General features: G+C 41.8%; 1 protein-coding gene across 19 annotated transcripts in view; it reads left to right on the top strand.

The window, feature by feature from the left end:
- ST3GAL4 (ST3 beta-galactoside alpha-2,3-sialyltransferase 4) overlaps window positions 1–24,592 on the top strand; it is a 174,796-nt gene that overhangs the window by 114,922 nt on the left and 35,282 nt on the right. The window contains exons 1-2 of one of the 19 annotated variants that reach the window (XM_083588953.1): window positions 10,821–10,950; window positions 12,832–12,986. The exons of 14 other annotated variants lie outside the window; for them this stretch is intronic. In XM_083588953.1, coding sequence (XP_083445079.1) covers window positions 12,885–12,986 — 102 coding nt within the window. In that variant the 5' untranslated portion in view covers window positions 10,821–10,950; window positions 12,832–12,884. Of the gene's footprint in view, window positions 1–1,114; window positions 1,173–10,820; window positions 10,951–12,831; window positions 12,987–24,592 lie in introns of those variants that run through there. 4 more of the 19 variants (XM_083588956.1, XM_083588959.1, XM_083588942.1 and 1 more) reach the window with 4 other exon arrangements.

The following is a 24,592-nucleotide window of genomic DNA, read 5'->3' as shown; positions in this document are numbered from 1 at the left end:
TTAAATCTATGCCAGTTTCCTGCTAAATGAACATTTCCCTTTGAAACCCATCTTTCAGTGTCATTTAGACAACAGATGAATTAGTACTTGCCAGCAAGAGGCTTGTTCTGTTTATCTTCAGAAGTTTTTTCCTCTTTACAACAGTGCTTCCTAGCACTTAAGTAACATGCCCTTTCTTCTTCTTTCAGTGCATGCAATGATTCAGTCAAACTCACTGGGCTGTAAAAATGAACTGCAGTCATGACTTGATTGATATCTCTCTAGATATTTGTTATTATTATGAAGTGAACATGTTCTCTGAAAGGGTTTCTAGATATATTTTCTGCCACTCCTAGCTACGACTCAGTCTCATGGAAAATGCTATTTGCAAAGCCTATTTGCTTGATTACACAAATCTCTTTCCCCGAAATCATGTGCTGATGTGACCACATGTTCAAATAAAGGGAATAATATCCAGTATATTGTAATGTGCGCTGTTGAAATTACTGCATAACACTTATCCTGACATCTTGCTACTAGAGTTTTATATTTTTGGAGTACCCTTTAACAGCTCTCCCACACTTTGCCAGCATGAACCAGTCAGCTGTTTGTAAGCATTTTGGGTAACAAAGTAGGCTGCAGGAACCATGAGATGATGTTCATAGGCACACATTTCTTATACCAGTTTCAGGACCTACTTGGGATATTTTAAGACGTCACAGGATTTTGCAAACCAGCGCTCAAGCCGCATGAAGGGTGTTTGCAATGGTGTGCAATGTTGCGAACTGTCTGACACCTCAGTCACTGTGGACAGAAGTAGAAAGTGGACTGCGCATCTTCATTGTGATTCTGGCTTTTAAAAAACTGGCTGCATATTTTGAATGCTAAGTTCCAGCTTCATGATGTTGAACACCCAGTTTACTAGGTTTCATTGGCCTTGTCCAGACATCATTCTTCTTGTACAATGGGGGGGGGGGAGTTTTACCTTGGAGATTACCTGTGTGATTCAGAACCCATATGTTCAAGGTTCTAAACTGGGTGGGGATTCTCCAGAAGTGCTGCATTTTCCCCTGTTGCAGACATTTGCTCTCCAACCAGTGCAGGAAACCTGGGACAGTGCCAGGGACGTGACGGTGTATAAGAATGAGAATATAATGACAAAGGGCCCTTCCCCGTGCATCTCTGATGGTATGGTAAGTGTTTGCTGATGTGCTCTGTAATCTGTATGCTTGCTCATGTAGCTGTGGTAAGCATGACTGTACTAGAACTGTGGGGAGCAGGGCAAGACAGCCCCATAGGCATATTTAATTTAACAGGCAATCAGATCTGATTTCTTAAGGGAGTAGAATTGAATGAGAATCAACACGTTGTAAGATTTTCACTTGCATCCACACACTGCAGTATTTATCCACCCCAGTATTTATCCACCCATACGCTGAGATTTACATTTGGGGCACCTCTCTGGGCACCCCCACAACTGGAAGCAAGGCAGGTGGCAACCAAGGAGAGAGAGTTTTGTTGGTGGTGGCACCAAAGTCTGTGCTTTATCGTGTGCCTTGTTGTCTTTGTTGCTGTTTGTTAGGTATAATATTTGTATTTTTAAAGACACTTTTGCAAGCTGCCCTAAGAGTGCTAAGTGGTTATTGAAGGGTGGATTATAAATATTAGAAACAAATAAGGGTCCTCTTCATTAGCTGATAATACTACACTTGCGGGACTGTAACACTGAAGTATATTCAGAGGGTCAGGGGAAGAATGCTGTCTTCCTACTCACTGGCAATGTATCTTGGTGATGGGTAGATAGCTTAGGATAGGCTAAAAGCTGGTATCACTAAATTGTGGAGCTATCACTCAAGGAATTAGTTACTGCCTACAAAAAAAACCTTGCTGTGAAGGTAGTGGCACTAATTTGGAGATGTAAGTGCTCAGAAGTTCAAGAAAAGTTTCCCTACTGAGTGAATTTTGCTCACGTGTGTTTCAGATGACACTGCACCCATGCTGAAAGAATGCGTAAGGATGGTATTTGGGGCTATAGTGCCTAGGTCTGCATGTTCAGAGCACATTGGAAGGAGGTGTTCATGTTTACCTGTAGTGCTTTGCGGGATGGGGGGGATACGACTCTGATTGACCCAGGATCTGCCCTCAGGTAGAGAAAATCCATGCACTCATACATAGGTATGTGCATAGAGTCTCTTCTAATGCATTTGGAAGCCATGTAGTGGGGGCTGTAACTAGCCAGCATATTCCTCTCACATAAGTGTTGTGGGGAGGTCACATAACTGCCCCCACAACATTAGTCAGTAATGGATCCCTATTGGGTAATGGATTCCAAATGTGCTGTTAAGAATGAGCTCAGGTTCAGGAGAACAGCTTACTGGTGGAGTAGCCAAACCACATTGGTAAGTATGACGTATTGTTATTTGTCATCACTAAGCGAAATTAAGTTTGCTCATTACTGGACAGTACAGCCCTATAGAATTATTTTTTTTAATGAAACAGAATGTCAGGATGACTTACAGTGCTATATATATATATCTGTAACAAATGTCAAGCTTTAAAATAATTTGAGTCATATAATTAATAGACCAAATGCCGTTTGTGTTAGCTGCTGCCCTGGGTAAATCCACAAGTGACCTAATGACGCATGTTTTATTGCAACATAGTAAAATGTCACAATGCTTGGAACCTTTCCAAGTGCTGGTGAATAAATCAGAAATGTGAAGTTAGAATGCTCTTCGCATAGTTCATCATAATTATTTTATCATTGTTACAGGACATAGTTCGATCCCTTAATGGAGCTGGAATATTTTTTTTTTATAGTGTGTCTATTTGCATATGTTGTACATACTCCTCACCCCACCCCGGCACATTTCCAAAAACAAATCTTTCCCTAAGAGATCTGCCCAACCCTTTCATCTTTACATAGAAATATTTTTTGGAAGGGTTCCATTCATTTTAAACCTTGAAATGCCTCCTATATCTGGCTTCATTTGATGTTACTTTTTCAGTCTCAGGGGAGCTGTCTTAGAGACACTGTGGCTTTCAAAAACTTGTGTTGGCTGAGAAAAAACAATCTGTAATCCTACACTTTTTTCGTAGACAGGTGTAGGTACATCAAACCTGTAATGTAATATGGCCAGGAAAGAAAGGTAAGGACCTTGCCAGTCAGGCCTGTGGATCAGCAGAGCTTTTCTTGCTGCCGTTACCTTGTTTCTCAGGCTGGGCTTAATCTTTCAGTTCTGAATGTCAAGGATGGAGGTGGTATTAATGTGCGGCAGCTGAGGAAAAGGTGAATTCAGTGCTCGGGATCGTTAGGAAAGGAACTGAAAATAAAACTACCAGTAGAATCATAGAATTGTAGAGTTGGAAAGGACCATGAGGGTCATCTAGTCCAACCCTGCAGTGCAGGGATCTTTTGCCCAGTGTGGGTCTCGAACCCATGGCCTTGAGATAAGAGTCTCGTGCTTTACCAAGAGAGCTATCCCAGCTGTTACACAAATTTATGGTCTGACCAAAATTGGAATAAAGCGCACGGTTCCTATCACCTCACCTCGAAAAAGGATATTGTAGAGCTGGAGGAAGTTCCAAAAAAGGCAACCAAAGTGATCAAGCGTGTGGAACAACTCCCCTTTGAGGACAGATGACAACATTTGGGGCTTTTCAATTTAGAGAGGCAACATGATAAAAGTGTATGGAATTATACATGGTATGGGAAAAATGGATAGAGCAAAAAAATGTTCTCACTTGCTCATAACCTGACATCATGGACATCCAGCGAAGGTGAATGTTGTAAGGTTAAGGACATCATGGACATCCAGCGAAGGTGAATGTTGTAAGGTTAAGGACAGGAAAAAGAGTGTAGTGTATTATTCGTCTGTGGAATTTGTTTCCACAAGAGACAGTGATGGATGGCCACCAACTTGGATGGCCTTAAAGGAGGATTAGGCAAATTTATGGAGGATAAAGCTAAGTCCTGCCTCTACTGGTTTTGGGTGTGAGGAATTCAAATCTGCTATTATTTTTGGGATTGGACAACATTTAGCTTGGTAAGCCTACATTTGATGAAGAAGGAAATAAACTTTTTGGAAAACCAGATAATTTTAATTTTACCTTTTGAAAATGTCAGGTAATGCTAAATAATAATAATAATAGTATAATATATAATTGCAAGTATCTGGCAGTCATTTTTAATTACTAAATTATATTAATATAGCAAAATATTTTTTTGAATTCCCAAGTCATGTTACAACTTTTTAAGCGTCCCTCATTTTTGGAATTTGAAAGGTGAAAAATTCAACATGCCCTATTGGGTCATGAAGAAGAAGAAGAGTGAGCTCAATTGGTAGAGCATGAGACTCAATCTCAGGGTTGCGGGTTTGAGCCCCATGTTGGTCAAAAGATTCTTGCATTGCAGTGGGGTTGGACCCTTGTGGTCCTTTACAGTTCTATGATTTTATGCTTGCTGGGGCTGATGGTACTTGTAGTTCAGCAACACCTGGAGGGCCAAAGGTTCCCCATAACTGTTTTAAGTATTGAAGGAATGCCTCTGCGCAAGGGGAGCTTCCATTAACTGCCTGAGTCAAAGAAGCCTACAAAGCTGTCCCATCATTGGTCTATCTAGTCCCGTGTATTATCTGTTCTGGCTATTAGTACCTTTCTAGGGCTTGAGGTAGCAAGGCACTTTTCCCATCATCTGCTGCTTTTGATTTAAGGTACCAGGGACTGAACCTGAGATCATTTGCGTTCCAGATCTATAGCACATTCCCACAGCTCCCATGTAACTTGAGAGACTGAGCTCTCCATCCCAGCAAACTTTATTTACCGTATTTTTCGCCCTATAGGACGCACTTTTTCCCCTCCAAAAATGAAGGGGAAATGTGTGTGCGTCCTATGGGGCGAATGCAGGCTTTCGCTGAAGCCTGGAGAGTGAGAGGGGTCGGCGTGCACCGACCCCTCTCGCTCTCCAGGCTTCAGGAGAGCTGCAGCGCCAGCCCCACAAGGTCAGGGGACAGTGGGGAGGCGGAACGCCGCCATCCCGCTGTCTCCCGATGTGGTTTGGAGGCTGATGGTGGGGAGACGCGTGCTGATCCCCGCCGCCAGCCCCGCAAGCTCCGGGGACTGTGGGGAGGCGCAGCGCATCTTCCCGCTGTCCCCGGACCTGGTCTGCAGGCGGGCGGCGAGGAGAAGAGCGCTTCTCCCCGCTGCCTGCCCCGCAAGCTCCGGGGACAGCTGGGGGGCGCAGCGCGTCTTCCCGCTGTCCCCGGACCTGGTCTGCAGGCGGGCGGCGAGGAGAAGAGCGCTTCTCCCCGCTGCCTGCCCCGCAAGCTCCGGGGACAGCTGGGAGGCACAGCGCATCTTCCCGCTGTCCCCGGACCTGGTCTGCAGGCGGGCGGCGGGGAGAAGAACGCTTCTCCCCGCTGCCTGCCCCGCAAGCTCCAGGGACAGCCGGCCCCACAAACGCCTGGGGGGGAAATAAATTTTTTTTTTCTTTATTTCCCCCCCAAAAAACTTGGTGCGTCCTATGGGCCGGTGCGTCCTATGGGGCGAAAAATACGGTACTTAGCAGTAAAATTTCTGAAAGGAAAAGATAAGCTACCTACATACCTGACACACCCACAGGGCATTAAATTTGCATCACTGTAAAAATTTACTGAGGTGATATAGCTATTTCCTTATTGGATTGAATGGTAAACCTGGTAAAGTGGAGGAAAGAACATATATTTGCATATGTCAAAGGGCAAAATATCTGCTTTTATTGCTTAACAATAACTTTTAAATATTGAACCTGGTACAAGACAATAAAAAGAAGTTTATTCAGCCCTCATTGGGTGAGATTGTATGTCTTCCCGATGCACTGTGAAAGAGCTTTGCATGGCTTTCAAAATATGTGCTACAGCAGGGCAAGGACGATAGTGTCCCTTGCACTCCTACTGTTCTGCTAAATATCTTCCCACTTTCTAAAACCACACCTGCAGAATCCTGTGCCTCTGCTGTTCTGCTATAGTAATGTCCTGTTAAGGCCAGTGGCTTGAGAATAGACTTTTGAACTGTTGGAGCTAAATGCAGTCAAGTTGCCTTGCCCTTTGCCTACAGAGCTAAGTAAATATAATGCAAAACTAGGGTTGAGCCAGGATTCCCAGAAGCTGTGTCTTGCAAAATACATTTCCACGAACCAATGTCCCCCCTCCCTTCCTGTTTTGGTCAGTATTTATTCGTTTGTTTCACCTCTAAAATGGAAAGCGACTATTCTCTCATTCAGTAGCCAAGACCTCATACTGATCTGGCATTGTGACATCCCACTGTCACATGTGAGGGGCTACATTGAGTCATGATCATGAATCCATAATCGCTGATTGGCTGGATCATTAGCCAACTTGAAAAGCATGCAAAGCATCTGCCAGGAGGGATGGTGAACAGGAGAAAAATATTGAGGGGCCATCAGAATATTTGGGAAGGGTCAGACTCCCTTTTACCTATCCAAATTTTATCAGCCCTACCTAAGAACAAACAATATAATTTACTTTCATGTGTTCTTAACTAAGTTACTTAATTTTCTATTAAAATTTTACTTGGTCAGTAGAGAGCAGCAAGGCTGAATACTCAGTGGATTCAAATAGTAAGCCAACATGGTCAAAAACGGTCTGGGATTGAACCTTTTCTTTTTATGGGGACTTATTTTTATGTGGAATAACACTGAAAACTGGAACCCACTCCTCAGCTGCAATTGGCTCTACCCTCTCATCCCCATCTGTGTGTATAGGTTTGACTTAGGGTTTGATCTGCACAGGTGTGTTGAGCCTGTTGTTTGAGGAAGCATAACTTTCTGGCCCAAAAACCAGCTTGGAGTGTAAAACTGGAACACAGGATGGTCTTACTATGACTAGGTTTGCCACTTGTCCTGTATAATACAGGATTGCCCCGTATTTCAATGTAAAATGCAACATCCTACCTTGATTCAATGCAGTTTGTCCTGTATCTCTGCTTCTCTCTCCCCATCTCTCTCTCTGCCAAGTGTGTGAAAGCGATCATGTATTAAAGCTCTGGGCAGCAAAGTACAGACAGATTTATAAATTCAAGTGTATGTGTGTGTGTGTGACAGATTCCAGAGAGGCCGTCCTGTTAGGCTTCAATAGATTGTGATGGATTGTTTTGAAGTCATTTCAGCACCGCACCCTGCCCTGTATTATGCCAGAACAAAGGTGACAACCCTACATGAGTCAGATTATGGGTACATCTATCACACTGTTGCCTCCACCAGGGGAAGTGAACTTGTGGCTTTCCGGATATTGCTGCACTACCCATCTCTGACCATTGAACATGACATGTGGGGCTGATGGGAGTGGCAGTCCAACAACTTCTGGAAATACACAGTTTCACCAACCCTGGTCTGCACTGAAGAGCAGCAACTTCCAAGGGTTTCAGACAGGAGTCTTTTCCAGTCCTACCATAGAGATGCAGGGGATACAAATCTGGGACCTTCTATATGCAATGTATTTATTATACTATTGAGCTTTGGCCCTTACCCATAAAAGGTGTTGGAAAATAGTTGCATTAATCCACCCACAGTGAAGTACAGATAGCACTAAATGCAAAGACTTGTTGATGGAGAAATTAGCAGGGAGTAAGGACAGTGATGCAGTTTTACCAGAGGCCCTCTGAATGATTGAAAAAGAGAGAGATGGCCAGCCCTGTATTCTATAAAGGCTGTTGTTCTGGAATGTTGAGAACTATGAAGGCTTGAAGGGAAAAATGTCTAGGCACTGAAAAAAGTCAATTATTTGGATATAAGATATTCAAGAGCCCATGACTCTTACCATGTCACTATTCTTTTTTAATTTCCCCCTTCCAAATTCCCTTTTCCTACAAAGTATTTTAACTGGGTGTCTAATTTGTGTTTGATACAGGCATTTCACCGTTTTGCTTTCAGCAGTCAGAATGCACCAATGCGATTGGGCATCTATCTCTGTCCCTCTTTCATCCCATTGATGTTTCTTGCTGTCAGGACACCTACCGTTCCTTCATTTCAGCCCGAAATTTTCCTCTACTCTTATTTCCTCTCCTCGGTTCCTGAGTTCACCCTTGTGTACCGCATGGTATTTGTTCTCCAATCACTCCTTCATTGAGAGATTAGGGAACTCAAAAAGATTGTCTTGCTCAAACTGGCTTGCCAGTATCTTTTTGATCAGAGGAATGTAATCAAAGCAAAACATGTAGACTGGTGGACTGGTAAGAAAGGCTCATGCTGATTTTGAGGACAGGCTGTAGTTAAATCATTCAGTGGTTTGGATGAGGGAATATGAAATGAGATAGAGAGCGAGAAGAGAGACTATTGCACCTAAATAGTTATTCATACCTGTGTTTTCTCTCTCTACACCTACTGTGTCTCAGCCTTGTGCACAGAAAACTTGTGTTGCAGTGGTTTTTGACAGCTGGAGGCTATAACTAATGCTCTGCTCTCCCTTTTATCTATCTTATTTCTAGCAACATATATTCCCCTCTGCTGTTTCTTCAAAACTCTGTTTTAAAATGAAGGCAAGACCCAGCAGTTAACAGTCCTAGATATTGTACAGATTCACAGCAAACACTGACATATACTCTCCCGTTCCCACTTGCAAATGCAGAGATCCTTGATTATCAAAATGTACCCATCAAAGACATGACAAGCTTCTCTTTCACTGTTTCCGTCAGCCAATTTTGTATGCATGTGTTAACCTCTATGCATGTTTTATTGGCCAAGTGAAGTGAGACTTTTGGTTTAATCTGCAGATTTGATATCTTTTTCATATATAAAAATACTTTTATTGAAAATTTATTGCAACATAAAAATACAACAGAAGTTAAAGTAATCTAAAGAAAATAAATTTTACAAAAACCAAAATAAAGAAAGATCAAGAGATAGAAAGAAAAACAAAGAAGAAAGAGGAGCTTCCAATTCTCTATCCGCTAATTATATATATAAAATAATCATTCAAATTACAGTCATACCTCGGGTTACAGACGCTTCAGGTTGTGCGTTTTTGGGTTGCGCACCGTGCCGAACCTGGAAGTACCGGAACGGGTTACTTCTGGGTTTCGGCGCATGCGCAGTAGCGCTAAATCACGCTTTGCACATGCGCAGAAGCGCCGGATCGCTACCCGCATGTGCACAGACGCGGCGCTGCAGGTTGCAAACGCTGCAGGTTGCGAATGTGCCTCCCGCATGGATCACGTTCGCAACCCAAGCGTCCAAGCGTCCAAAGCATTCACTAGTAGGATACCATCTAGCTATATCATATAATATATAGGTGCTTATCAGTCTGCCAGACATAATTCTTCTCAGGCACCACAAATTAATATTTTTTCACTCAAGAAGTCCAAAAGTAGTTCTTGATTTTTAATTTTTTTTCATAATTTCCATTTACAGTCCAGCTCAATAAATTCTTTCCAAGGATTCCATCAGATCTTAATATTATAATCCTGTCATTTGTTTTGTAACAATATCTACCTTGAAGATTGAGATTTCAGAATGGTGTACCCAGGCGGAACAGAATTCTGCATATTATGCATATGTATACACTGGGATTTCTGTCATGGGGCAGTGCTACTTAAAAAGAAAAAACAACAACAATAAAGCAATTTTATAAAGAATAAATGGCAATAATCTTCCAGTAAAGTGTTAGCCTTGAAGCTCCTGGTATGCTGCTTCTGTTTGTTTTTTTCATTCTCTGATTTCCTCTGTGCTAATCTGTTAGAAACATTTTTAAAGCCACATTATCAGGTTGTCGGGAGTACTCAGGAAGATAGCATACCGTAATTGATCCTGCTCTGGACAAAGTCTGAGAGCTGTGTTTCCCTGTGTTCCCTGTCCATGGCATCACTCGGATAGTGTGGGTGTTTAGCATCTCAGAACTGTGATAATGCACTAAATGGCTATTTGGTTGCTTTTTAGGCCTTAACAAGACATGACAAAGGACACATGGTTGTTGGTGGCCCATGCCACTCATTAATATATGTGTATATCTCTACATGCATTTATGAATGATGCGATCATTTACCATTTCTCCACCTGTTCTATCCAATGGACAGTGAATTTGAGCACAGGTAGAGAAATGGTGAAAGCCATTTTGGGTAATGTCTTTTGCTAGACATTACCCGAGAGATGCATAACCTACATGTGATCAGCCGCCGCCATGCATTTCTACAACATACAGTTTGATCCTAATTGTCAAAGATTTTTCCAGATTTCTAAACTCTCATTGCCATGCATAGAACGTGGGTTGCGGCTTGGCTTCTTTTGCTGAGTGCATTTGAAGTCACGTGGTTTCAGTGCTAATAGTGAGGAACCTCTAGCCAAGCTGGCTTGCGTAATTTACAAATAAAATTGATTTTATTGCATTGCAGTCCATTGATCACATTATGTTTCTGCACTACTGAAGAGATCATGGCAGCAGTTAGCTTTTGCAAGTGTGACTGACAGATCCTCGATCGGCAAAATTCCAAAGTAACCCTAACTAATAATATAGACTTGCCTTGTAGGGTTGCTGTAAACTCAATGCATTTGAATAAGCAGGGGGGTCACATAACTGTTAAGGTGTATGAGCATATTTCAAAATTTGAGGAACTCTCATGGCCAATTTCTTCCCTTCCAACGTCTTCAAACAACATCCAGGCATCATTTTAATACACACACAGGCAATGGATTTGCTTCTGCCCCAAAGCACAAAATTGCCCTCCCACAAAATTAAAATAAGTCACAATCCCCTCCCAGGCATTCCAGCACTCCTTCTCTCCTCAGACCCTTAAGAAGCAACCATGTGACATATTTCTCTTTTTATTAAATTCAGTGCATACATAAATAGATACATACAGACACCTTGGCTGAGCACAAGCATAGCACTAGCTTGGTCTGTCCCGGGTGGAGTTCAGATGCATTCTGGGGATAAGAAAGCAAGGTGGCTGAGTTGGCTGCAAGCTAGAGCTTGTCTCCTAAAGGTGAAAAAAACTAAGCAAAACCACCTCCCTCCAAACTTCCAAAAATTAGAAGAGGCCTTGGGAGGGTGCCAGGAGAGATCTTGGGGGCACTGGGGAGCATGCAGACAGCCACCATGTTGGCAGCAAAGCACTATTATTATCTGCCGCTAAGGTTGTCCTCTAGTTTCTCCCTTTCTTTGGAAGTTAGACTCCTCTGTCAGTGCAAATTGACTTTAGGATGCTGTCCATGAGTATATCAGCTTAGGACCAGATGAAAGCTGTGTTTACGTAAAAGCAAGCTTTGGGTAGAATTTAACTGCATGCAGTTTTATAATAATGTTGCTAATTCTGATTTCTGTTGGGAGGGGGATTTTAGTTAGACTGATTTATTTTGTGTGTTGTTGGGGTTTTTTTAGAAATCTTTTTTTTTTAAAAGTAAGTCTTGAATTTCAATCAGTAGGAAAGGAAGGTATTTTAAGCAGCTGAATGTTCCTGCAAAAAAATGGTTCTCAGGGGGTGATTACCAAGCAGAACCAGTGGCTATTTCTATAGCACTCATGTCTGCAGTTTGCTGTAGAGCCTTGAATGCTAATCATTGCCTTCCTTCCTTTTATTGTTATTTCAAAGACTCACAGCTCACTTTTTCTATTTTAATTTGAATGTTCCAAAGTGGTGTGGAATAACATGCAGTTAAAACATCCAATTAAAAAAAATCAGTATCCCAAAGCAAACTGTAAAAGCAATGGTGGTAGTAAAAGTTATATAAAATACCAGGTAAAACAATGAGTTTTACAGCAGGCAACATCAAATAAAAAAGGTCTTGTCCCAGCATCTGAAACATAACAGGGCAATCCCTGGGTGGGCCTTACTAGGAGTGAAGTTGCATAATTGGAATGGCACCATTAAACTCCCTCTGAAAGCAGATGGATTCATAAAAGGGACTCTGAAGAAGATCTTGGATCTCTGAAGATTTCTAGGAGAGTAAGCAGTCCTTTGGGCTGTGTGGAAAGGAAGAGTGACCTCATCATAACTCACCCTTTACTACTTGGTCTCAGAGCGGGGTGCATAATTAATTTAAAGCTATAATTCATTGCATAAAGTAACACACCTAAAGCAAAATAAAAAAAATTCCTTCCAGTAGCACCTTACAGACCAACTAAATTTGTTATTGGTATGACCTTTTGCGTGCATGCACACTTCTTCAGATACCTAAATTACTAGATTACTAAAGCAGTATGCTGGTTCGTATTGATAGCCCGTAAACTTAACAGCAGTCAAGTACCTGAGCTCATAACCAGTTCTTGACATGCAGCCTGGAACAAATTTGGAGCTGGTGCTAGGTGGGCTCAGAGGTGAGGGTGTTCCATGGTTGGGGTGCCACCATAAAGGAGGCCTTGTCTTGTGTCTCCACATAATGTTTAGCTCCCAAAGAAAGGGCACGGAGGAGAACTTTCCTGGCAGAACTTAATATTCATGCAGGACAATTGTGAGTGTTGGGGCGGGGGGAGGAGACAGAGATTTCTTCAGGTCCCTAGATCCGAAGTATGCTCGAGAACACACACAAATTGCAACACTGCCTTATTGGTACCACTTAAAATATTAAGACCCAAGGGTGTGGCATTGTTTCAGAAGTTTATACAGATATGTTCCTTAGAGGTCACCTGGCATCATTTCCCATCCACGCCCTGTACAATTGCCTAAAGAAGCAAGCAGTGCCCTAACAACCCAAGTGGAAGGATTTGTTGATTTATGCCTTAAGTTATATCACACGGGGCATGTTCAAAATCCAGCCTGCCATGGTAAAATTAATAATTTTTCTTTCTTTCTCGCAAGATGGGCTTTTTTTTTTAACTAAAAAATCTGCCAAGGGTAACTAAAAATAACCACTGCGCTCCTCCCTAGCTCTGATTCTCAGATCTACCTATTCCCAGCATGCACTTTTCTGGGATACATAAATGAGACTCCCATGTTCCTGTGAATTAAGAAGCATTCGGAAGTTAACTTCAAGAAGGGTGATGGATTTTCCACAGTGCTTCCGTGCAAGAACTTGCTGCCAGGTAATGACAGGGATGGTTTGCTTTTTTTAATGGAGAGGTCAAAACTGAAGGAGTCTTGAGATTTGAGGTTATTTTAAAAATATATATATCAAGAGAACATTTTACAGGTGCCTGGTGACACACCAAAACCTATGCATTCTATCACTCCTGCATTTGAATACACACTGTACATTGAAACCCCACCCCCTTTATCCTGGAAACTGTAGTTTGTTAAGGTTGCTGGGAACTGTAGCTCTGTGGTGGGTGTATTACAGCTCCTATGATTCTTTGTGCTTTAAATGTATGGTGTGTACACATACTTTAGCACTTGTGCTGCTAAAGACAATGGTGATCCTTTCACATTTGTGGTGTTTTCTTTTTAAATGGACTTTTTAAGCAAACGGGAGATTTATTATAATGACACCAAGGGTCTTCTGAGTAAGCATGCATAGGATTTCACAGTTTAACCCCCCCCCCCCGATTTCCCTCTCTGTCTTTTGTTAGCCATCTTTTCTTGAAACTCCCAAATCAGATTTATAAGAAGATAGTATCATACAGGTTGCACATTGTCTTGGTATTTATTATTCCAAATGATAAGGAACACAGTCCATTTTCCTGTAAACATTTCCCCCCTTATTTATGCATATTCTCTTAATAGTAAGTTAATTTTATCATTGTTACAGTGGATCATATTTTCTCAATCCAGTCGATTAAGGGTGGTGCATTACTGTTTACGCAATTCTTTGCCATACTTATTTTTACAGCTGTTAATGAATTGATTACTACCTTCAAATAATTGTTATCCACCTTGAGTCTTTGGAGTACAGTTGGACAGAAATGCATATCAATCAGAAGGTGTGAACAGATCTGTATGGGTTTCTGTCTTTCCATGTCGATATATGCATTCAGCAAACAGTATTCCTGAAGGAATGCCTATTATTTTATCCAATCTCTAAGATCTGCTTCTGTTACTATCCTGTGGTTGGAATGACATCTGGCAGTGCCTTCAGGACAGATCTGTTTCCATCATGGGGCTGAGATTGTGGAACATTTTTTCCAGAGAGAGAATCTATCAGACTCTTGTCACTGCTTAGTTTTTAAAAAGTACGGGTGGTATTTTCTTTCTTTCTTTCTTTCTTTCTTTCTTTCTTTCTTTCTTTCTTTCTTTCTTTCTTTCTGATTTCTCATCCGTGTGTTTTTAATAGCAACTTGATTTTTAAAAAATACTTATTGATACCCACTGTGCATTTATTATTATTACTCACAATATTTAGTATGCTGTAGTCGGGATTTTGTTTTAACACAAATAGCATTGGGAAGTGCTGTACTCACAAAGTACATTGGCGTTGATTGTGGCTTGCTGTGGTTTCACTTCGCTGAACTCTGGGATTGGTGTATATCAGCTTGGAAGATCAGATCCTGTTTTTAAAAAGTCCAAAGTTATTTTGAGTGAGTCTTCAGCTTCTGTATCTCTTGCCGCACTGGTCTCTTCACCCAGTTTCTCATTCCACCTGTTGTGAGACAAAAGGCTAAAGTCTGGCAGGAGGGGAGACTGAATAAAAGCACCTTTGTGATGGGCATTGCAGCAACTATCAATGCTCTTTCTTTGCGCTATGCTGCACAAGGCTGTGATCTTTATTGTGCATTTGTTCTTTAGGTTTGCTTGGCGATGTTTCAGGTCATAGCCTTTCTGTATAGCTCTCAGAGTGAGCAGGTAAAATGTGGGATCTACCACAATTTAGTCTACAGCTCTTGTGCTGGTATTCTTCTCTGAAAAGAAAATTCTGTCTGACGGTGATCAGCAAAACCAGGTAAAGGCTATGCTCAGCTTCTCTCCTGAGTATGCTAGTTCACAACATGCAGGAATCTGTTTTATTTTACTGTGTTGGGGACCATTAAATAAATGCAGTTCTCCATCTGTTTTGTACAGAAGCGCATCCCAGAATTGTTATAGCACCTCACTCCTCATTTGCCATGAAGTGTTAACTGCCCCTTACCGTAATTCTCAGCTTAGTCTCCCACCTAAGTTTTGCTTCTTTTCTCTTCCCATCAGTTATTTGAGTTCAGTTCTTTGACATAAATCTGCAGGTACCTGTAAAACTTCTTCACAAACTCAGAATTGGGGAAGGCTATATTCCTCCTTCAAGGTTAGTGGCAATCCCTTTGTCTTTGGCCTTGAATCAAAACTGCCTTGGCATGTGGGAAACGAAACTTTGTTAATCCTGAAGGGAGGAAAGAATCACAAAAGAAGACTGTTTACTCTGAATCAATTTGCTCAGTTAAATACAGCTTAATTGTTTTCCTCATGGTGACTTTGTGCTGAGTTTCCCTGTGAATTCTGCCAGATAGGTTCTGGTTTTATCCAAACCAGATGGCATAATGTTTACATAAATTCAATTTCTCTGTCTTTTTCTCCCTGCCTCCCCAAAGCCATGTCTATTTTATTTGGGTCCTGCAGCTTAAGCAACCACAAGATTTTCTAGCCCCACCATTATTTATGGCTATTTGAAAATAAATTAATTACTCTCTGTTATTTACATAGTTTTTTTTTAATACAGCCTGAATTCTAGCCAGTCTTAGTCTTACAGTGTTGTAAAGAAAGCCACTATTATAGCTGTTGGACAGTGGTGACTGAGTAATCATGACTCGTCCGAGGCCATATAATGTCTTGCAAACGGATTTTATTATGGTCAAGTGCCATGTACATTTTGTTAAATATTTTTTTGTTAAATAACCAAGAAGAACCTTGCATATGGAAAAGAATATGAAACCTATATGTCAAACTGCAGTGAACTTGCATGCATGGTTTTTCTCCATTGAAGGTGTATTAAGTAGATAGCAGTTTCCTGGTTCAGAGAAAACCTTCAATCCTGGTTTATTTTCCATTAACCTAGTGGAACGTCGCTTTCCCATTGATATTAATTTTTTACCCATAAGCATTGTTTGGAGCCCAAGTAAGTGGGTCTTTCAGTGGTGTCTTAAATATATTTTACCTTTTTTTCTGTTTTGCTGGATCATACTTAAATATTTTAACTTGTTTGCGATCTTCTTGCATAGGCTGAAACCTCTACCTGTAGCATCACACAAGCTGTTAAAAAGTCAGGCCAAGGAAGTCTTATATTGCTTCTAGGAGACACCTGGGTTTGAGTTTTGATGAATATACAAATGAAGGGACATAATCTGGCTGGGAAGCAGCCACCTAGAACCTCTCTCAACTTGCCCTTACTGGAGTGGGCAGATGGATTTACCGTACTGTTATCTACAGTCCCATGTAGTTCCGTAAGCTATTGTGTATTTACAGGCTATGGGACAGACTACACCTGTTGTTATTCATGCTCCCCCCTTTCTTTTTTTAATCTCATACCACCACATGATTGCAGGACTGGGAGTCAAGTCCCATTTTAAGCTTAATACGGCTTAAGTTTTTTTTTTACAGGTCTAAAGAAAAACAGTTTGCCTCTAATATTATGAACTGTGAAGTTCCCTTGTTCAAAACTCTACTCCCCCATTGTCCTCATTTTAATAGGCAAATATGCCACTAACTTCAAGCCACAGCCTTCCTCTTAAAAATAGGGTATAATCATGTTGACTTGACTTACTAGAATTATTGAGGTAGTGTATGCAAAGTGCTCTTAAGAACGTTAATGTTTGGATCAGCCGTTTGCCACCTGGTGCCCTACAGATGTTTTGGACTACAATTCCTATCATACCTGGCAATTGCCTGGCTGGGATTAATGGGATCTGGAGTCCAGCAACATCTGGATGGCACCAGGTTGGGAAAGACTGGCTTAGATGCTTATTATTATTATTATTATTATTATTATTATTATTATTAGGGATGGCTGAATGTGTAATACTGAGTGCCACTGGCTTTGAATTTCCAGAAAAGTTGGCTGCATTATATCTTACCTTTCCCCCTGCCCAAGGTCCACCCCGGAGAGGTAAATCTTCTTGATTAAAGGTGACAGCTGGCATTCATCTTTTCGGAAGGGGAGGGTGTGGTAGACAAAGTGATTGAGTTCAGGTGTTGAGGGTGGAGTAGTCTTTAGATTGAGATTAGAGCCTGAAAGTTTCAATTTGCAAAGAAACCCTGACATATGTCACTGCTGAGGAAGCTAGGCAGGTTTCCCTGTTTCATTGGTGTATAGAGAAAAAGGATGCTGGTAGATTGGTTTTCATTCATTTTTAAAATAAATAGCAAGCAACACAGATAATCCATCTCATTTGCTTTCATTATGTAAATGAAGGGGGTTCAAATGAATAAATGCTGATTTTTTTTTAAAAAAATTGTTTTGTCTTCTGTTTGATTTATTTTTCAATCATTTCTATTTGGGAGGGGGGGTTAGCAATGCCTCTGGAGACCACAGAAATGCTGCAGGGGTGTATGCAAAGAGGAAGCAGAAAGATATCAACCAATATCAAATGGGCTCTTTAAAATGAGAATCATTTGTTCGATCTATATTTGGCAGGTGGCGTGATGCCTGGTTTGTGAGGCTGGAGTTCTCGTAGAATGCCTGAAACGTCATGCTATTTAGATGCAAGGCATGGAAATTACAGGTAGCAGAAGATTAGTGGGGAGCTCCTGTTGAAATAAATGGGGAAAAGCAATGAATGCAATTCCTGTTCATGGAAAACAAAATGAACAAGACTTTCCCAGTGAACATGCCCCCACTCTTAGGTTTGTATAAATGTAAAACCTGTCTCAGCTGCAGCAGTTTGTGCACGTTTACATCCAGACAGAGGGGCCAAGGTGGTGCCACACATGATGTGGCGTGGCTGTCAAGAAGTGAGGGAAGTGAACTGTTCTATCTATAGCGCCCACTCCCCAAAGTCAGCTGAGCCCAAGTCTTTTCTTTGCCTAATAACAGCAATGTAAAAAACCCAGCACTGCATAATTTAAGCTGTTGTGTTATCATTACTGTTATTTGCTATTCTTTTATCCCTGTTCTTCTCTAAGGAATTTGGTGGTGTGTTGGCCTCATAAATCTGCAATGAAGGTGAGGTGGAGAGATAGTTACACTTTTCACCAAGTGTGGGCAAAGGCTTGTTTACAATATGTGTGGCCTTGGGAGAGTGACCATCCACTTCTTTTATATCTGGGTTGACTCGTGCTTCAGTGGCAAAGAGGTCATCTGATATTTCATCACAGGTACAATAAAGCTTGCCCTGGCAAGTGACCTTAAAGTGGGTTGGCTGGTGGTTTGCTGGAGCTTATGCTTGTAACAGGGCTCTCTGGGATACTCCGCACCCCAGGTACAAATTAATAAACCACTCAAAAGATGCATGAATCAACCCTGATTTTGCTAACCTGCACAGTGGCTGTTAAACCTGGTGGTAGTTATTCTGTTTCAGGATTCTCTTTGCAGGGGACCCTTGTTAACACATATCAGGGTCATAGCAATTGCACTGTATTTCAGTTTGTTTGTCCTTTCATCACATATTGCCTTATGTTGCTTTCCACCATTCTGCTTGGTACAGAATATTATCATACTCCCAGATGAACCAGTTTTCTTCCATTTTCATGGTATGTGGCAGGTTTGGGGGGGGGGCGCACACTTTCAGTAGTTGTAGCACAGGTTTCTGCATATCATAGCTGTCAACGTTTGCCTTTTTTTAAGGGAAATTCCCTTATTCCGAATAGGATTCCTCGCAAGAAAAGGGAAAAGTTAACAGCTATGCTGCATACTGATAGTGTGGTAGAAGTGCATAACTAAATATATCTGAGAGGTTTTTGAAAATTAAGAACAGAGGTGGCAGAACAGTACTGGCTACGAGAATGCCGTTGGGCAAACTACGTTGATGAACCCCGAAAGCAGCCGTTTTGGCAGAGGATAACCCACATAGGATTCACTCCTGATTTAGCAGCAGTCAAGGGAGTGGAAGGTGAGGCAGTGCTGCTTAAGCATAAGCCATCAAAGTTGGCAGGCCTTTGTGCTTAAGGAATAATTGAAATGGAAGGGCTTGATGGGACCTGGGCAAAGCTTTGTCAGGTGGTTGATGGATGGGGCTTCTGGGGATGATCTTACCCAGTGTATGGATTTGTTATATTTTTGAGGCTTAGGGTAATTCAGACATGCATGAATTAGTACCTTTGGGCTTATACTGGACATAGATTAATTTTTGTTTGTTTATTTAGTGCTTTGTATTTTTAAATTTTAACAAGCGAGTGATGCAGTGGAAAAAGGAAGTGTGGTTGCTAGCATATTTACCTGCGTCCACAGCTGCTGCTCATTAAACTGATCAACATCTTTCTGTTTGTTAATATCCAGTTGGCGTGCGCAGGCTATTACTGTATGCAGAACTTGTACATTCTTTATAAATGATGCACATTTGTAGTGTCTGTGCATGAACAATTAGTTTGCTTTTCAGGTCTTTGATCCATGTTGACTGTTCCTGTGTTTCCAAAACCCTATTGGCTACCATCCTCTAAATCTGCTAAACTCTTTTTTAAAAAATGTCAGTCCTCCTCCTGATGTTGCTCTGCATGTTTCTCACTTAGCCTGTGGGAATGGAAACTTACCATTTCGCCCTATGATGTACTTTGCTTACCTAGCTGAGTTCAGCTCAGGCTGCCTTATTCCCCTCCCCATGCCTGCTTTCCCAAGAGATATTTCACCATTCCTCTTCTCCTCTTCTGATCAACCCCTCACCAGGCTGCATTTCTTTTTCAACTACCATATATTTGATAATGTTTTAAAAATGTTTTAGCAGTTGCCAACACTCTCCACTGTTTCCCATGAAGCCTGTGTGTAAATATCCCCCCCAAACCCCCCAATACCCTACTGTTTCCTCTTCCTGCTCAGTACTTGGTTTGTACTGGCTTGTCCTCTCCTAACAGAGTTGGAAGGGACCCAAGGGTCATCTAGTCCAACCCCCTGCAATGCAGGAATCTCAGCTAAAGCATCCATGACATATGGCCATCCAACATTGAACTTGCCCTCTTAAGCATGCCCACTTGCCATTGGATGCCAGGATTAGACACACGTCCCCTTTCATTCTGAATAGAGGGTAGTTACAAGAGTGATGGTGGCTGATGTAGATGTCTTTTTTTCTCCATAGATGGAGAGGCATGCCTGCACAATTTTATGTTACAGCGCCTTTTTATGTTGTTTCGGATGTGGCAGCCATTTTGCGTTATGCCACGTCCTCCATAGCCCACGTGGTCAGCTTTCTGGAAAGCACTGTATGGGTAAACTTGTGAGTGAGGTCAAGGAGCAACCCTGGATAAAGGGGAGCTTTCCTCTGAGAAAATACAGTAGTACCTCGGGTTAAGAACTTAATTTGTTCTGGAGGTCTGTCCTTAACCTGAAACTGTTCTTAACCTGAAGCACCACTTTAGCTAATGGGGCCTCCCGCTGCCGCTGCACTGCCAGAGCACGATTTCTGTTCTCATCCTGAAGCAAAGTTCTTAACCTGAGGTAATATTTCTGGGTTAGCGGAGTCTGTAACCTGAAGCGTATGTAACCTGAAGCATATGTAACCCGAGGTACCACTGTAACCTGGTCCAGGGAGGAGGTCCAGCCTGAGTTGTCTGGCTTAATCCAGGGACGTGGAACCTGTGGCTTTTCAGATGTTGGCAATGCAGGCTGATGGAAATGGAGTCCTGAAGCAACTGAAGGACCACAGATTCCCCAACATTGGCTTAAGCCTTCAGCGAGGCTAGGAGGGAGATGTGAAGTGACTTCCAGTGAAGTGACTGAGCTTTCATTCAAGGACCTTTCCTACGTGTACATCTATTTGCTTGTTTATCAAGATCAATATTTTAAGGCTGGAATCCATGTGCCCTTGCCTTCTGAAACGGTTGGTGTTATCAGAGAGAGGACCTTTTTGGTTGTTTTGCCCAATATCTTGGCACCAGATTTGCTGTTTTAGGAACCAAGTTTAAATTATGTATTTTTTAAATGGTTTCATGATTGGCTTCCAGCTCCACTTGAAGCGATAGCTCCTATTAATAATAATGGTTTTAATTTCATTCAGTGTGAGGTTTTGCCTTTTTTTAAAGGTGGACTTGTCTCAGCCAAAGATAACAGTATGCGTAGAAGAAAAGTTGTTTTCTGGATCCATGGCTTAAATCCTCAGTGGTGAAGAGCTGTTTTGTATATAAATGTTATCATTTGAAATAATACGCTTCGGTTCATTGAAATATGTCAAAGGAGGCACATACTTCCTCTAAGCTATACACCCACTTTGGCAAAACCAGAAGCAGAATTGAAACTGAGGTTTTTGGCTCACGTGGGTGACCCAAGTAAGCCAAAATGAAACTCTTAAGCAGGAAGAGAGCCAACCACAACAAAACTAATGAGGTCTGATCTCGCCTCTCCCTGTCTCAGCTTCCTTGCTTGATAGAATCATGTGTACCTAAACTGCTTGAGTATCAAATCCATAGCCTCTAGTTCTGCCTGTAGTACACTTTCATATTGCTGTAGACTGGATCCAACACAACAGTCAGCCATATGGTGTCTCCCAACCGCCTTGAACATTCAGCTATTCACTGTTTTTGAAGTCTTTGTTAAGACATGAATGCCTTAAATAGCAGATAATGGGCATCCAGCTTCTATTGTGTTTTGCTTAGGGCAATATGGCAGTACAGCAAAATGTGGTCTTTTATTTACCACCAGGCATACGATTGGATCTTGCATGCCTTCTGAACCATGTTATATTTTGTATTTAGATTTTTGTATTTTTAAGCAGATACAGTTCCAAAGTACTTGCCTTCCAAACCCCTCTCACAGGACAAAAAACCCTGCCATTCTTTACTTGCCGTTTCTTTTATCTATTTACTTTTGTTGCCATCTAATTGCACATCCCATGCTTTATATGCTTCCATACTAGGACTTGTAACTTAAATAGAAGAAGGGAGAAGTTGCAGTTGAAGACTGCAGTAGCAGCCATTGGGAAGATCAGTCTTTGGATATGTGTGTGATAGAATCCCATGTATTGTGGTGGGGACAAGAGGAACAGAACCTCTTAGGTTGCTGAAAAAAATATTTTTTTACAGGATTATTGCAATTTCAAGCAAACACTTTTATTCAAGGCAAAAATAATAGTTCCTAAGGTTTAGGTGCATTCCAATTCCTGATAACTCCCAAGTTCCCAGGATCTTCTTTTTTCACTAGTTTGACGGTGTTCCCCTTTTTCTTTTTCCACTCCCACTTGATGGTATGTATTTTTGAAATCACAAATACAGTGGTACCTCGGGTTAAGTACTTAATTCGTTCCGGAGGTCTGTTCCTAACCTGAAACTGTTCTTAACCTGAAGCACCACTTTAGCTAATGGGGCCTCCTGCTGCCGCTGTGCCGCTGGAGCACGATTTCTGTTCTCACCCTGAAGCAAAGTTCTTAACCTGAAACACTATTTCTGGGTTAGCGGAGTCTGTAACCTGAAGCGTATGTAACCTGAAGCGTATGTAACCTGAGGTACCACTGTACAACATTTCTCTAGTTTTTACAGGCTTGATAGTGGAAGAAGGTGTTAGATTCTGTAATTGAAATGGGCTGAGGAATCTGGAGGTCTTGCCATAATCGTATCCTCCCAATCTTGAATTGGATTATAATTCTCTTAGCCATGTGATCAGCATGACATCTGGGTTCTGCTTCTATCTGTGTGGGAAGGTTTTGAGCATCTTCCAGACTCCCATTAACTTCAGTCGTCTATTAGCTCCAATAGCCAATCTGTCCTTAATTAGTCCTGGTTCCAAGAATTGCGCTTCTAACGTAAAGCAGACAAGAGATGGTGATGTGGAATATTCTGAACTTGCAGGATATCAGAATTTCAGCAGATGCTGAGGAAATCAGCTGTCAGGCCAGTTTTGCTGTGATGGAAGACCAAGGTTAGACTGAGCCCTGGTATGTTTCCTTGAGCTTCAGTTATTATGAGGGGAAATAGAAAAACAGAAGGGGAATTACAGAACATTGTGGAAGGAGGTAGGGAACGGGAGCCAAGGAGTAGAGCAATCTAGCCTAGGAGAGATCCCTTAAAGACAGAACACGGAGGACTTAGAGGAAAAACGTCTATAGATTTGGTCTCCATTAGCTTGCACAGGGAGCAAGCAAACTCTGTACTGGTGGAATCAGAGAGGGGTCCCAGTTTCCCCATTGGAGCCTTCTGTCTGTTGGCCCATGCTGGCTTTGCACAGTATTCAGCCATACTAGCTGACTAATTTTATCCAGTCCATGCTGCTGCTTGGATTGATTTCACCGCACCGCTGAGGATGTTTTGGTGGATTAAGAGGAAGCACAAACGGTTGCTGCCCAGGGCATATGGAGAAGGAAGTGGGGTCTCGTGGTCAATAACACAACCACTGCACTCTCGCTCTTGCTGTGCCACATGGATTTATTGATGGAATTTGACCTTTCATCCTCAAGTTCCTTAATTTGTGTGCACACAGAACTATAAACTTGTGGAGGCTTGCAAGCTGTTAGGAATCCCAAAAGACAAACCTTGTTCTTACTTTAAACCCTTTGCATTGCCCTGCCTCCAGCCAGTGTGTTTCTTCTTCCATGATTTTATAGTAAATGCCTGCTGCAGCTGTTGTGGTTGCCTTGCCCTGGTATCAAAGAGAGCTGCGATCAAGTCAGCATAGGAGGGGAACAGCTTGCCTTTTGGCTAACTGTGCAGATCTGAGCTGAGAACTGACTTCCGTCTTTACCATATATTTGCTATCTGTATTTCCTTTTCGTGCAGAACGTCCCAGGTTCAATCCCCAGTATCTCCAGGTAGTGCTGCGAATATTCCCTGTCTGAAACTCTGGAAAGCCGCTGCCAGCCAGTGCACACAATACTGACCTAGATGGACCGATGGCATGACTTTCCCTAGAAACTTAATTTTATGACTTAAAAACTTTAGAACCTTCTATTCAGTTTCCTTTATGTCTTTTTTTTGGGGGGGGCATATTATGTCTTTATTCTGTTTTCCATTTTCACTCTGGAATAAGGTGAGTTAGATGCATTATCTTTCAAGTCCATTGTGTCATCATATGGCATGTTAAGATTGCATTCCCCAAATCAAAAGCAGTTCCCTTCACTTTCCCAATACTACCTTGGAGGGGGTAAATGACTCAAGGCTAGCATTTGTACTTGACTTCCAAGTAGTTCTTAATAGATTTGGTGTGAACAGCAGTTTTGGTGCGAACAGCAAAAGTTGCTTCTGTTCACCCCCCTGCCAGCCAAAGTTGCAACATAAAGAGGGGCAGAAACTGTGGTGGGAAAATCGTGACCGCAAGCCACATCCACCCTAAGCACCTTTTAGACTGATTGTACATCAAAGGGGAGCTTCTGAGGTCAGAGTGTAGTTTTTAAAGGTTGATTGATTCACCCTTAAGAGCTTGGAAAAACTAATTCTTAAGTAAATAATGCAACACTCTTGAACTGTGATGTAATTCAGAAACACTATAGTTATTGCCATATATAAATAAAGCAAGAACAGGAAAATACCATGTCTTATCAGCCTTCTCCAATCTGATGCCTTCCAGATGTTTTGAACTACAGCATCCCATCAGTTGTAGCCAGTGTGGTTAATGGTCAGCTGTGATGGGAGATGTTCAGAACATCTGGAGGGCACCAGGTGGGGAAGAGACTGTCTTTGGTTATAATCCTAGCCCCACTTACTTCTGAGTAGATATGGGTCA

This window comes from Podarcis filfolensis (assembly GCF_964270895.1).
Source record: "Podarcis filfolensis genome assembly, chromosome: 15".
NCBI lineage: Eukaryota > Metazoa > Chordata > Lepidosauria > Squamata > Lacertidae > Podarcis > Podarcis filfolensis.
This window is presented reverse-complemented; position numbering and strand designations above follow the sequence as displayed.